Source organism: Anastrepha ludens, chromosome 4 (genome assembly GCF_028408465.1).
Source record: "Anastrepha ludens isolate Willacy chromosome 4, idAnaLude1.1, whole genome shotgun sequence".
NCBI classification, from domain to species: domain Eukaryota; kingdom Metazoa; phylum Arthropoda; class Insecta; order Diptera; family Tephritidae; genus Anastrepha; species Anastrepha ludens.
In genome coordinates this window covers 98193596-98208911 of record NC_071500.1, presented here as the reverse complement: position 1 = coordinate 98208911, position 15316 = coordinate 98193596, and the positions used below count along the sequence as shown (strand labels likewise).

General features: G+C 38.6%; 1 protein-coding gene across 1 annotated transcript in view; it reads left to right on the top strand.

The window, feature by feature from the left end:
• LOC128860294 (uncharacterized) overlaps window positions 1–15073 on the top strand; it is a 65936-nt gene extending 50863 nt beyond the window's left edge. The window contains exons 2-3 of the mRNA XM_054097736.1: window positions 2635–2809; window positions 14361–15073. Of these exons, the coding sequence (XP_053953711.1) occupies window positions 2635–2809; window positions 14361–14547 (362 nt within the window). The 3' untranslated portion in view covers window positions 14548–15073. The remainder of the gene's footprint in view (window positions 1–2634; window positions 2810–14360) is intronic.
• Window positions 15074–15316: the final 243 nt, after the last annotated feature.

Below are 15316 nucleotides of genomic sequence, written 5' to 3'. Positions count from 1 at the left end.
TTTCTTTTGTTTCACAGTGAAGATGACTTGCAAAAAGTAGCACTCCACTAAAAGCTTAAATACATCCGTGAATATCTATGTATTTGTAGAAATAGAATTGCATATTTATTAAGTGATTTTTTGACTGTACAAATAAAAGCATATGAAAAAATTGTTTTTAAATTTTTATTGGCAATAAGATTACGTTTTATATCTTTTATTCATTAAAAAATACGCATAGTCAGGATATTGAATGCATACATACATAGTAATTTTTTGTTGTTGAAGTTATTTTTCAGCGAATTCCACTGAGTCAGTTGCTAGTCGGAAGAATATTTATTACTTGTTTGCTGGAATTTGTTATGTTTCGTCTGCTAAAATAATAAAAAAATACCGTTAAGATAGAAATTAATAAGAATTCTATGATATCGAAAAATATTATTGAATTCTTTGCTAAAAACATTGGAAAACCAGCTTTTATCTGAATAAAAAGTAAGCGATTAATAAGAATTGAATTGAAAAGCTGATTTATGATAAAATATAAAAATGTTTGAAGTGAATTTGCTCCACAAATAATTTCGTTTTCAAGCTGTACCGGTTGTGGAAAGCATGGTTAACGCGGGTAGGTTCAGTCCGGAAAATACACGACGATTCTCGATATGTCTTAGAGACGAAATAATCTGTTTCAACTTAAAAGAATATTATTCACCTTTCAAGATTATGCGATGCTATTTGGGCTGCTTCATTATATTGTATCCGTAGTTGACTATTGAACATCTGGATGAAGAAGAACTGAGATAAAAGTAAAATTGTGCCAGCGAGCCAATACCGCCTACCACCTATATCTTCCTGGGCACAAAGTAACACAGAGCTCAGATACTTTAAGTCTGGGAAAAGAGAACTCAGCTTGAAAAACTGTCAGTGGTCTGGCAGCCGATATGGCTCACCTACCACTACAAATAAACGTCAACATTGACAAATATGAAACGAAGGGATGCCCGCAGACTCATGGCAGTGATAACTGGCTTCTGTTCCATGGCAGAGTAGGCGCCAAAATGGGCATCCCTTACAATATATACTCTCTTTCTCACTCTTAGCTTCACAGTCTCTGGTGGACCATAGCTTCATCAACAATCCTCCTCCAATTCAGTCTCTCTCTTGCCTCATTAAAATATATACTGTCATGATGTAATCAACCGGAGAAAAAGGAAACTATTTTCGACTGATTCTGTGAATGTCCTGCCCTATAGAAGGCGAGGATGTTAACCCTTGGCAAACCGCTTTTTGAAAACCCCAAAGAGCTGGCTGACATAGACGCCGTAACCGTAAACAACCCTATGAGGAATCTCAATCACACATACTCGATATAGTCGTGTAGCAATAGCCCGTATAACTTGTTTGTAGCGATGATGTGGCAACAAAATGGTGCGGAAGCACTAGTTGGATTCTTGGTGCAACACCATTTCAACCAACTAACCAACCTGGTAGCCGAAAACTGAGGCTGAATGAGAGTTTTTTCGGGTGTAAAACACGGTGTTTTTTGTAACTGACTAGAAGGTGGCGCAAAATTAAGCCCCCTATCAGAAGATTAATTATTTTTGCAAATTTTATGTCGTATGCCAACCATATTTGACGCTTGTGAACTGGACAAGCAATGGAAAGTGTAAAGGTCAGATAAAATTTTCCATTATTCAAAGCCACTGGTGTTTTACTTAGTAAAAAAGCTATTCAAAAACAAAATCGGATGATTTATTTTGCATCACCTTGTACGTAGTTCAAATCATCCGCACATACCTCTTAAGAGCTCGTTCCATTCGCTTCCCCATCGGATTTGTATTCAAATGCATTATGCGAAAGTGAAGATTGGCCTACAGCAGTCCGGCTCCTAAATATTCGATACATTCATCTAAAACTTTGAAGTGACAGCATCTTGTGCATATAACCTGCTAATGAAACTGCTTGGAATTTACGGAAATGAAATTTTAGTCCACTCATATGCCATCATGACCTAAATGTGTCTATTTGCTTTCCTTGGGTAGTGATAGCCACCGCAACCTAACACAACCTAACCCAACCTAACTTATTCACATACCCAGGCATGCAGCTCTACTACACCACAACTTGTCTGGAAACTTGCCCTAAAGATCAATAGAGAGATGTTTAAGTAAGGTTTCGCATGTTTCCATTCGCTTAGGCAAGGTTTTATAATGCCTAACTTCCTCGCAGATTTTATCACCATTGGTGGAAGCAGAGGAAGAGGAAGGCCGCCTCTGCATTGAAAATATCAGGTGGAGGACTTGACACGAGAAAGAAACGAATGGTGCACTTTGCTAAACTCGGTCAATAACGCGTACGCGGTTATCGAGTCAATCAAAAAGAAATAGTTCCTTTCCTTCCTCTTTTCCCATATTGATTAAAAATCTGAAAAAAGCGCATATAATTTTTCATAAAAAATTTATGAAAAAAAAGCTCAATTGTTTAACGAAGCGAAAATACTTTCCAACTTCTGCCGCAAGAAATATTTATTATCCTTACTATCTGACAAGCAGACATTTAATTTCTTTTTTATTTTTAATTTTGTTTGTATCAATTAAATAAACACTTATTTTTTATTTATTTTATTATATAAATACTTACATATTTTTTTCTTTTCAGATACGGAAATCAATGAGTTCTCTGCCGTTGCCCTTCAACGAAAGCAGAATACGCTTAAATCACAGTTAACAGATGCCATCAAGGAGTCTTGTCTGCCAAAAATGTTGTGTGAAATGGCTGCCAAGCAAGATTATATGCTGACTGAAAAGGAGAAGGATCTGCTGTATTTAATAAGGTGAGTGACTGGTTCTGATTATGTGATTTTACGTATTAGTTCCAAAGAGCGGCTGGGCTGGGGTTCGATTGAAGCAATGACTTGTTTGAAAATAAACTCACTAAAGACCAAGGGCTCACTTTATTGCTTTTTGAATAAGCAATGTCCCTTACGAAATTTCTGTACAGAACCTTACATAATGTATGGTTATTCACACAATAAGTGTTTGAAATCAGTGCTTGGCTTTGTGAAATAAAAAGGACGGAGGGTTTTGCAGAACAACGATTCGGAGAATGTATTAAGTTAGGTTAGGTTACCATGGTTGCCACTCGCAATGACAACGTAGATGGGTCCACTTAGGCTTGAAGGCCCATTGTGATATCAATTGCGTGGGTACAAGTCTCGCTCTTTCATATCCTATGTAGTGAAACCATTTTGTTTCTTTGATAAATTATGAAAAAATCAGCATAGTTGCAGATCCCAAGTCTGGCAGCTATTCAAAGAAGTAAGAGTTTAGACAACGAAGTCGCATTATGGCAATAGCGGGATATTGTCTGAAAAAGTGTTTAATATTCTCTACTTCCTCTGCATTTCAACAGAAGTTCTTCGAGACAAACCCTATACGTTTCCCATGTATGTTTCTAGTCCGATTAGGCATTGCCCGGTGATCATGCCAACCAATGTATGTAATAATGAAAGATCGGTATAGGTTGATGATAGACCAACTTCTGTGTATTGTAATTTCTAGGCCAAACTTTTCTAAATACCTCACAAGTAGGACGCGTGTCCCATCTACTGTTGGCTTGCGCGATGTAGACTGCACAGGTGCATAGATTGCTTAGGGATTATGAGATCGACTGACTTACTCGGCAGATTTGATTGAGTTGACTTCCTTGCCAGCTCATCAAAGATGCAAATTCCAGTAACTTCTCTGTTTACGGGGAACTAGACTATAGCTGCTTAGTCAGTTCTACATTCAATTGCTACTTTGGAGGAAATTTGATTGCACTGTAGAGATTTTCTGGCAGCTTCACTGTCAGAGTATCATCCGTATGGTCAAGCCAGCCTATTATTGCGACAAAGTCAATTCACCTCGAGAAGGACTGATTAGATCCTCCCAACGGTGACATTCAATAGGAATTTTGCTACTCTTTTTCCAACTCGGTAGGAATGGAGAAAGGGACTTTTACTAAACCACTTCTACTGCCTACAATGGCTGGAGCGTTGAGAGAAGTGTATCGTTCTAAAAGGTGTCTATAAAAAATAAAAAAGATTTTTTTTAATTGTGTCTTCAACACGGGTACTTATTGAACCCCCCTCGTATGTAATATGTGAGCTGAAATTTTCAACAAATTACTTTGTAGAGCCCCGAGCACTCATTAGCGGCACTTGGAAAATGAAAATATTTACTACAAATACACAATATTTATATTAACATTTAACACAGCTTTATACTCGTAATCCATGAAAGCAAAAAATAGTAATAAGTTTAGTTAAGCTTCGTGGTCGCCCCTGAAGGAGGGAGAAAAATAATAAGAATAATATAATAAAAATACCAAAAATGCTAATATTCAGTTAGTTACACTACCTTGAACTTCTGTTATTAGCAATGGCTCATAGTCAATATTTAGTTGGCTGATACCGGCAGCGTAGGAGGGCGTTTAGATTAAAAAGTGTGCGAACCGGCTTAAAGTAAACATTTGACATTGGATAGAAAGCTAATTTATTGTGCAAACTTACCAAAAGTCACTTAAAACACTTGAAACAGGCAAAACAAGAGGCTTGTTTTATCTCCGACGTGTATACACACGTGTTTGCTGCTTTCAGTAAATCGAAAGAACAAAAAAATGTTTTCGCCCGCCAAGCAAAAAATCTACAGAACTTCAAACTAAACTGGTTTATTAATAATAATAAGCGTGCGAGTAAACTGAAAGTTAAATATTTAATTACTAGCAAAATATAAAATGGAGTAGAAATATACAGAGATGTGTACGTACATACGATGATTTGCTGCTCATGACAGTGGGCGCAAAAAACAAGAATTACCAATTCACTTCCTTATTAAGAAACGTGTTGCTGAGAGAGGAGTTGATAGATTTGCCTATTTTTCACTTCAACTGTTAACTCATTTTGCATGGAATGAAGAATTTTTACTTATAGAACTTTTTGTTGTTTTTAATACGGTATTTTTTTTATATGCAAAATGATAAATTAAGCCTACAATAGGCAATAAATAGGCTTCTTAATTACTGATACTGTCAAAAGCGAATAAATTTACTGAAATTATTTGCGAAGGCTTCCTGATTCTTAATTACTTTATTCTGGTGGTGGTGCAAGTTTTTATTAGGCTTATCAATTAGTAAGAATTATAAATCGAGTTCAGTTGATTTTTTATGCCTTTGTTGTCAAGCCATAACCGCCGAATTGAAAAACTTGACAGCAACTCACGCAAGGCATCCAACCGCATATCTTCCTCAGGCGTATGTTTTCTGAAAAAACTCCTTTCATGCTATTATCTTTGCGAAGGGTGATCAGATTGGAGGTACTCTTTCCAATAGGGGATTTTTGACAGATCACGCGTAACTACTATCAAACTGAATACAAAATGTTTGTCAGTATTCATTGACATTTCATCATGGAAAGGCTTACCGCTTCAAAAACATTTGCAAATCGTAAAATCGTATTTCGAAAATCGACGCTCTGTGAAATATGTTTATCGCGCGCTCACGCCAATTAATGGTATTCAGCGCGAGGCCAATTTTTGGCTTAATGGCTAGGTCAATAAGCAGAATTGCCGTATTTGAGCTGAAGAGCCATCCGAAGCCATTTAAGAATAGCCTTTATATGCATTGAAATAGGCCCATGGCTGGAGAAATAATCGGCCCATATTTTTTGAAAGACGATGTCGCTCTCTCGAAAGGTAGTCACGCACAGGCCCAACTCAAGATCGAACTCTTAAGTCAACGTGAGACTAGTATGGTGGGAGGAGGGGGGCCCAACTGGGGTGGTTTGCTTAGGAAATAAACAAAACTGTGGCAGGATTAAAGTGCATGCACCTTTGACGGACGGTATATGAAGAGTAAGTGATATATAGCCAAGTGGTCAATTGGCTCCCGACGATTTACTTAATGGTTTTTCCGGGAGAGGATCGAGACGACATTGAGGGTAGGAAGTTTAGTCCGGGTTAAAGTCCAACACATACATGTTACTATTATTTTTGGCTGAAAGAGAGAATTCCACTATCCGCCTATGATGGTCTCGCCAAACTGGGAGAGATATGAGAGACATATTATATGTCTCTACAACTTCGGTTCGCTGCCTGCTGGCCCCAGGTGGTAACCCCGATTGCTGCCAGGTCATGTCTTACTTGATCTCCTCAACGGAGATTAGGTCTTCCTCTTCCTCGTCGTCCACCAGTGGGCTCTCTCTCGAAGGACTGCCGTGCCGGACCACTTTCGTTCATCCTCGAGATGTGGCCAAGCCAGCGCAACCACTGCATTTTTACACACTTAACTATATCCATGCCCCTATTTAGCTCATCAACTCGCTGTTCCATCGGATTGGAACTCATTCTCGCCTACGCGAAGAAGACCAAAGATTTTTCGGTTTCTCTCGAACGCTCCCAGTGCTCTCTCTGATCAGTTGTCGTCATTGCCCAAGTTACTGCGCCATACATAAGGGATGATTAGGCTTTTGTGCAGCGTTGTTTTCGTTTTTCGAGACAGGGATTTACTACTCAGGTGTCCACTGAGCCCAAAATATCACCTATTGGCAAGGGTTATCCATCGTTTAATCTCTAGGCTGGCGACATTCTGGTTGTTTACACTGGTTCCTAATTAGACAAAGTCCTTCAACATCTCAAATTCGCGTTTGTCAACAGTGACGTGTTGTCCAAGACGTGAGTACTCTTTATATGTTGACAGCAGATACTTTGTTTTACCTATGTTCATCGCAAGACGCACTTTTTCTGCTTCCTTCTCCAGACTGGAGTAAGCTGAACATGCGGCGCAGTTGTTCCAACCGACAATAATAATATCGTCAGCATACGCCAATAGCATGAAACTTTTGTAGTAAATTTGATAGTGCCAAAGCGGTTTAAATAAACAGTACGTATAATTTTTTCCAATATGACATTAAAGAAATCACACAAAAGAGAATCGCCTTGTCCGAAACCTCACCTGGCATCAAACGGCTCGGAGAGGTCCTTTGCGATCCTGACGAAGCTTACCGTAGCACTAGACATCATTTTACATAGCCGTATAAGTTTTGCGGGAATATCAAAGTCAGACATAGTGGCCTAGAGGCCGTTCCTGTTTGCGCTATCGAAAGCAGCTGTGGAATTGACGAAGAGGTGATGTGTGTTGATTTGTCGTTCGTGAGTTTTCTCCAGGACTTGGCGTATTGTGAAGATCTGGTCAATAGTAGACCTACCAGGCCTGCAGCTGGACTGAAAAGGTCCAATCAGTTCTTTGGCCATGGGCTTCAGTTTCTCACATAAAACGCTCGATAAGACCTTGTATTCGGACTTTATCGTGTTTAAATACACAAAAGGGTAGACAAAGATTTAAAAAATGGCCTTATAAGTACATTCTATTAAACTCCCTACGTCAACGATTGCAATTTTTTTTTTAATATATCCAATTCACAGACATGGTGATCCTACAGTTTTGTTATAAAATAAATTTTAAGTTCACAAACCCAGAATTTACAGCCGGTATGACACAACCAAGCGCACCAGGCATGCCAGTTCTAATTTAAACAATGCCACTTTTGCATTTATTTTACGATTTTCCGCTGCACAATGCCAATGACGAATTGAGTTGTTAAACGCTTTTTAAATATAGTCGTAATAATTTTAAGCATGCTCACCTTCCCAATGGCTAATGACAGTCATTACCTTCACCTACATCGAATGCAATTACGTACTTAAGATTAGCACTGACAGTAGTAACAACTCACTATCGCCTAATTAGTTCTAAGTACCTCCGGGTGTACATGAGACGTATCTACATATTTATAAATGCGCAAACAAATGAAATGGAAATGACTTATTTGTCGACTTTTACATTAATTATGTGTGAATGTATGTATGTATGTATATGTGAGCCTATTTGATTTTAAAGTTGTCATTCCGTTATTTGTTTTACTTATTTTTGCGAAACAATTATCACACTGTACAAAGACTGAGGTGAGAGCGCCATAACATACTTGAGGTTGATCACGTAATTGTCGATATTTATAGTAATTCCATTATTGAAATACTCACACGTCCATACAGTGGCGTACGTGAAAATTCAGACAGATAGTAAGTTTGTGTTTAAAGAGTGGCAGTCGCTACACTTTACAACTCTTCTAAGGCTATCTTCAAAATTTTTTAGTGCTTATCTGCTCCCTTTGCATGTTTTTAAGTGGAGCTAGATATCGGTTCAACGAATTTAAATGTGGGTGAAATCCGGTTTTGGATGAGGAGCGAACAGGACGTCTGGCAGGTATCGCTACCGAGGAAATCATTCAAAAAGTCCACGGCATGATTTTCGTTGATCGACGAACGAAAGTGCGCGAAGTAACAGAGGCAATATGTGTGCCGACCGAAATGGCAATTAATATTTTACATAATAAGTTGGCGATGAAAAAAGGGTCGGCACGATAGGTGTCGCGATCGCTCAGAAGCAACTGCTAGCGGATGCGGGGGCAGTTATTGGAACAATTTAAGCGAGATCCGAAGGAGTTTTTGTGTCGAGTTGTCACCGCTTATCAATCACTGATTCATCGTTACCCACCAGAAACTAAGCAACAATCAGGACAATGGATTTCTCCCGGTGAATACAAAGAAGGCGAGGACAGTGTGAACGGCGTCATCCTCATGGATTAAAAAAAAAAGGAAGAATGATCACTGGACAAAACTACAGTGAGTTATTGGACCGCTTTCACAGAAAATTGAAGGAAACATGGCCGCCTTTGGCGAAAAAGAAGTTCCTGTTTCATCACAATAACGCACCAGCAGATTCATCCGGAGTTGACGCCGCCAAACTGCGTGAATTACGTTATGAACTGCTGCCGCACCCCCTGCATTCACGCGATTTGGCTCCCTGCGTTCCCTAACATGAAGAAATGGGTCGCGAAAAAAAAATTTAGTTCACACGAGGAAGTCATCCCCGAGACAGAGGCGTATTTTGGAAAGTTCGACAAACCCTATTTTTGGAAGAGTTAAAAATATGGCCGGAGCGTTGGGAGAAGTGTATCTTTATAAAAGAGGACTGTGTTGAAAAATAATGGTGTCTTTTTTTCTAACAGGGATAGTTATTAAGCCCACCTAGTATTGGTGATTGCTTACGCAGCAGCCAATACATATTTCTATATTTAAAGCTCCTCTTTGGTTCTTTAAAAGTGAAAAAATTGAAAAAAGCGGTACGAGATGTAATATTTTTTCATTTAAATGTACAATATTTGACGTAATAACGTCTTATAATTCGATGAAGCCGGATACACGCACCAAAAAATGCATCGTTATCTTGCTCATGCGTCGTTATCTTTCTCTTGCGTCGCTACCTTGCTTGAACTGCAAGCGAGAGCGCGGAACGAACGACAAACAGACACAATCAGCAACCGCGTTCGGCAACGTTCGACATCTGGCTCTCTCCTACTTGAGTGAGCATATATATGTATGTATATGCGCATTTGTATATAAATTCACATACTTGTATTTGCATATGCCTTCTTCCTGTGTGCATGGTAATGAATCATTTCTCTGTTGAGAATACGACGATGATAGGAATAGTAGGAAATGAAAGGGAGTGTTTCGATTGTAATGTGTCTTGAAAAAGTCAAATCGATGATGTTGCCTCTTAGTGTTCTTGACTTATTAACGTCTGATGCACAATCGATATGGAACATATCTTTCATGTATTTGATAAATGTTTCGTAATTTTTCACGTTTGTATAAATGTAACTTGAGAAATTCCATTGCGATTCCATTCTCCTCCTTCTCTATATCCATACAAAATATCTATCAAACAAATAAAATTAAAATTTTCTTTTGAAAAACGCAACCATTCCATCAGTATTTTCTTATGACGTTGTCACGTGAAACTCGTCAGTAAACCGACTTTACAGGCAACCTCTTTTTCTTTAAAAATACACAAGACTTGTTCGGCATATAGGTTTTTATCTGCAAGAAAAGAATCATAAAAACATTCGCTTATTTATAAAAAAAAGCATTTTTTTCTGCAGTCGAATTTGTACGTCCGCCACTGTAAACAGATATGCATACTCGTAGAAAGAATGGTAATTGTAAAGCACTAAACGCAGGAGTACAACAATGAATGCTCAGCAGAGAAGAAACTGTAAAAAGGAAGCAGTAATGAGCGCATGTTGCTGATTTTATTAAATTGTATGCAAATTGTTCTAAATTGTTACGGTAAATAAATGTTTTAAACATTTAACACAACAACAAAACAGGCGGCGATTAGCATGTGAGCGAGCAATGTTATGCTTACATTAGACTACGCAAACAAAATTATAAGCTTTGTAAAGCATTTGCTCACACATTTTACATGTACATATGTACATATGTATTTTAGTATGGGCGAGGTGCTGTAAAATCGCTAAGCAGCTGCCATTGACGCTGGAAATGCATTTTGTATTATAATAAAAAAAAAAAATCGAGGTTTCGTATTGTTTGCCTACAGTTTAGAGTGTAGCAAGAAAAACTGTTAATAAACTTAGCGACTAACCGGTTGACTGACTGGTAGCAGTAACCTCGCACTTGACTTGAGCGCAATTAGCGCAGTGACAGAAATGCGAAGAAAAAAAATGTAATAAATTGTAGCAACTTAAAATAAATATATATTCGTCATGTATATATTCATATATACTTATATATGCACATACATTTAAGTGTAAATACATACCCGTGCACACCTACATACAAATAATTAAACAAAGTCTGTAACTACACGCGCAGCTTCAAGTGCTGCTCAAGCAGCTATAAAGCAGAAGCTGGAAAATTTATAACATTTTGTAGTCATGTATGTGTGTGTATGTGTTATGTGTGCATGAATGGCGTGTATGTATGTATGTATATATCATTGTAGCATACTATGAGCCGCAACTAAGCGCTGGCCAACAATTCATTTCATGCCTTTTATATCTAATTATACTTGGCTACGACCACAGCTTATGAACTTGCTGGCATGCGATTTCCGACTAGTAGGAAGTCACGTCACAGCCAAGTGTTAAAGGTGAAGTTTAGGCGTCAAAAGCGAGCGCCAGCTAACTATACTTTCACCCAACGTCTGAAGTTCGCAATTATGCGCCTTTTATTTCCAATGCTAGGCCCGATAAATATTTTTCCCATTTTCATGTAGTCCGCCAGAGCAGTGTTTCTCAAACTGTGGTATGCGTACCACTCACTAGTGGTGTATTTGCACTTGTAGTGGTACGCAAGTAGATAGTAGATGACTGACAAAATTAAACATGTCTAGTTTATATAAGTAAATAAATATAAATATTCTGGGAGTATTTGGGTCCTTTTAAAAATGTAGAAAGTAGTGGCACTAACGTCTTTTGATTGGATTAGATTCTATAAGGGGTTTGCATTTCGACCTCATGGTATTTTGTGCTCTCTACTCATCACAGTACCTGATCCAGATCCAGTACCCTTATTAAACTCAGGGCAGAACTGGGTTGGACTGTGCTCATGTGCGCTTCCTCTGGCTACAATTCTCCAAGATGTTTCAACCTTCTCTCCGCGATATAGCGCCGATCATGTGCAGATGATTTCGCAGTCTGCAGTGGTCTGTGAGAATGCCCGTGAGCATTCTCAGTTTATACTTGGGGAGGGATATGAGTTTTCTAAACCTCTTTTGGTTGTACCCTCCCGGTAAGGATTTCGCTTGGTATAACCCTATAGTTTGGTGCTAAAAACCCTCCCTCTCTCGCCAATGCTTCCGCTATTTCGTTCCCAGTTAAAGCTCTGTGTCCCGGGACCCAAATTAGCCGGCTGTAATTGTGCATTCCTAATACATAGATTAAGTTTCTCGATACACTCAAGGGCTAGTGAGGATTTGATCTCACAGGACTATAGGGACATGAGTGCCGCCTGACTGTCACTCAGAATGACAATACGCTCATTCTTGACATTTCTATCGAAGGTGCTTGGAATGTGCTTTAAAAACTACCCATTGTCATAGAGCGCTTAATTCTGGGACCGTAAATTCCAGCGCTTATGTCTTCTGTGCTCTTCGAGTCATTTGTGTACCAGTACAAGGTACACTCCTCGAGTTTCTTTTCAAATGAATGTCTACTGCTAGTTTAACTTATTGTTTAGTTCAATTCTGAACTTCTTTTCGAGTTTGATCATTTTAGTGATATCATCTCTGGGTAGCTGGGTAAGTGGGAGCTGCAGCCTTAGCACTTTAATGTTTTTAGATGACATCACTTTTTCTCTCCCGAAGCTTTCCTTGGTAATATTCAGCAGGGTACGCTTGGCTGACACTAACGTCTTTGCCCTTTTAGATAAGAAGTCCAAAAGAGGTATACTACTTTAAAGAAGCCTATTCTGTCATGTTCTAGTTCAGAAGCAAAATTGTGTTGTACATGGATATGAAGGAAATATGTCCAAAAGAAAGAAAATAAATGAAATGAACCACTTTCTAGTTAGTGCAGAGTTTTAAAAAAATTATAATTTCAAAAGAGACTCCTTTTTTCATTCATAAATAATCGATACATCGCTTGTGATACAAATCAAACTTAAAACAACTCCCTCAAGACTAGCAATCGATTCAGCTCTCGAAACATTTGTGGAACCCTATTTTCATTATAACCGTCAGAGCCGTCTTTGATTTTTCCATTACATATTTTCAGCTATTCTGTTCGCGTGCTTCGTAGTGTTCTTTTTGACTCAGTCAAACAAACAAACAAAAAATGCAGTATGCCATGCCAGGTGATCTCGATGGCTGTTCAATGGTATTCGTTTCAGGTTTTGTAAAAAATTCACGTTTAATGACGGCTCTGTACGATGGTGCATTATCGTGCAGGAGAGTCCCCGATCTATTTTTCCCCAAATCCTTCCTTTTTTGAAGAATTGCTTCTCGTAAACGGCTCATTATGCCCAAACAATAGTCCTTATTAACCGTCTGACCTTCAGCTAAAAATTTGTGTGCACAATACCGCTGAAATCCATAAAAACCGCGAGCATTCTTTTTTGACTGGATACAATGTAATTTGTTTGGTTTTGGTTCATTAGGAGCTCTCCACTCACTCGCCTGATGTCTGGATTGCGCGTCGTACTCATAAACCTACGTCTCGTCTCCAGTAACGATGCGTTTGATGAATGTTGGGCCATTTTCAGCAGTGGAAATCATGTTTTATTGATATCAACCCGGTTTTTTTTTACATGAAATACAGATCCGATGTGGCGCAAACCTAAATCATTAACTTCAGTGCCCTGAACGGGTCCCTAAGTGTTGCTTAGCTCTTCTGCTAACTCTCTATTAATCAACTTTTATTACACTTTATTGATGTTTTCATTACATTTCGATGTCGACGAACTGCTAGTATCCTACAGTCTGACCAGTCGTTATAATCGATGAACCCACGATCTCTTCTGAAGTTTTCATGCCTCTCGAAAACGGGTGTTATCTTTGGGATATCATTACCGAAATAGTTTACCTACATTTCTAAGATTTTCGCACCATTCAATTCAATTTTAACGCAAAATTTAATAGAAACTCGTTGTTGCAAATTTAAATCCATATTAAAATTGTAAAAAAAAAATAAATTGAAAACACGTACAGAGGTAGAAAAAGCTGATCTCAAATCAATTGTCTGGTAACGTCACTTGGCGATTGCTCCGAATACCTTTGATCAAGGTTGTATGTGATGGCCTGATTAGGTGCTTTAATGCATGGTTTTTCCTTATAGATTATCAGGATATGTATGATGTTGCACTCTCCTAACACCATTGGGCAAAATCCATGAAGAGGTCTCAATTGCCCATTAGGGAAGCTTGAGTAACTTCGATTTGCAGAGTCAACCACTTGGCTTTAGAAAGTTGAGATTTTTTTACACACTGTGTGGTACTAGAAAGCTTCTGGGCCTATTATGGGCCTTTTACTTGCTAATATTAGGTAGCTGCTTAACTTGCAAAGTCATCTGCGCATGCTCGGGATTAGGTCTCCGGACTCTTGTCGTCCAATCTCAGGGAACTCCAATGCAACTTCTCCTGCAATGCAGCGCTATAGCCCGTAGAAGGTTGACATATCTTGCACAATTGCAGCCAGAGGAAGGGCACATACGCTCCATTCAACCCTGCTCTATCCTGAGTTTAATAAGGGAACTGGGCCTGGTTGAGATACTGTCATGTGTAAAGGGTACAAAAGGCCGTGAGGTCGAAGTGCAAACCTCCTCCAAGATCTAATCTAAGTCTAATCTAATGCAATTGAGGACATGCGACAAATATTTTTTTTATATAAAAGTAATAGAAAAATTGTGCTAATATTTATGGAACTCTTTAATTACTTTATTTACTTCACATATTTAATTTCTGCTTTCTTTTCGTTTTCATTTCTAGATCCTCAACCATGTCGTTGGCTATGAACACAGCGCCGAGTAAATGGCATTTTGCTGCCCATATGGGTGAACTACTCCGTTACACAGGCGATGATCAGAGCGGCCCCATGGGTTGTGCTAATCTATGGCCGAATTGTCCAATAAGTTCGAAGAAACTGATGAAGCTATCGCATAAGGTGAAACTGTAGGAGTGTGAATGTAAAAGCAAGTAAACAGGATGTGTGAAAAATGGAAAACGTCTATGCAGAGTTAAAAGAAAGGCTCAAGCGAAAACTCAAAGCAAAGGTGTGCAAAAAAATGTGTAAGCAATCAACCACTGAGTGTCAAAGTCAAATGAATGGAGAGCAATTGTTGTGTACGCCTAACTTTAGTTAATATTTATGTAGTTTTACATATGAGAAGTAAGAAAAGCTGTCAGATTATACGCGTACGCTGTTGTATGTGTAAAGTCATCAATACGTCCTTGAGGCGAACCATTTTCATGTGCTTACTTAAATGAGACTTTTAAGAAATTTTAAACAGTTGCTAAGGTAATGAATGTTTATGAAATAAAATTAAGTAATTCTCAGTCTTTATGTTTCTTGCGCTGCGTGATCAAGGTGGCGCAAAATTAATCATTCAATTTTGGTTTTAAATAATAGGACTATGAATAAGTTCGTGCGGTTTTTTTTCGAAATTTGAAACTTTATTGACGTAAAATGGTTACAAATTTAATATTCAAAATATTGTCCATCGCTTACTACTACTTTTTCCCATCTTTCTGGCAATTCACGGATTCCCTTTGTGAAAAATTCGGTCGGTTTTGCCGCAATCCACGAATCGATCCATTTTTTGACTTCATCGTAATTACGGAAGTGCTGGTCAGCCAGGCCATGTTGCATCGATCGGAAGAGATAGTAATCGGATGGCGCAAGGTCTGGACTATACGGCGGGTGGGGTAGGACATCCCATTTGAGC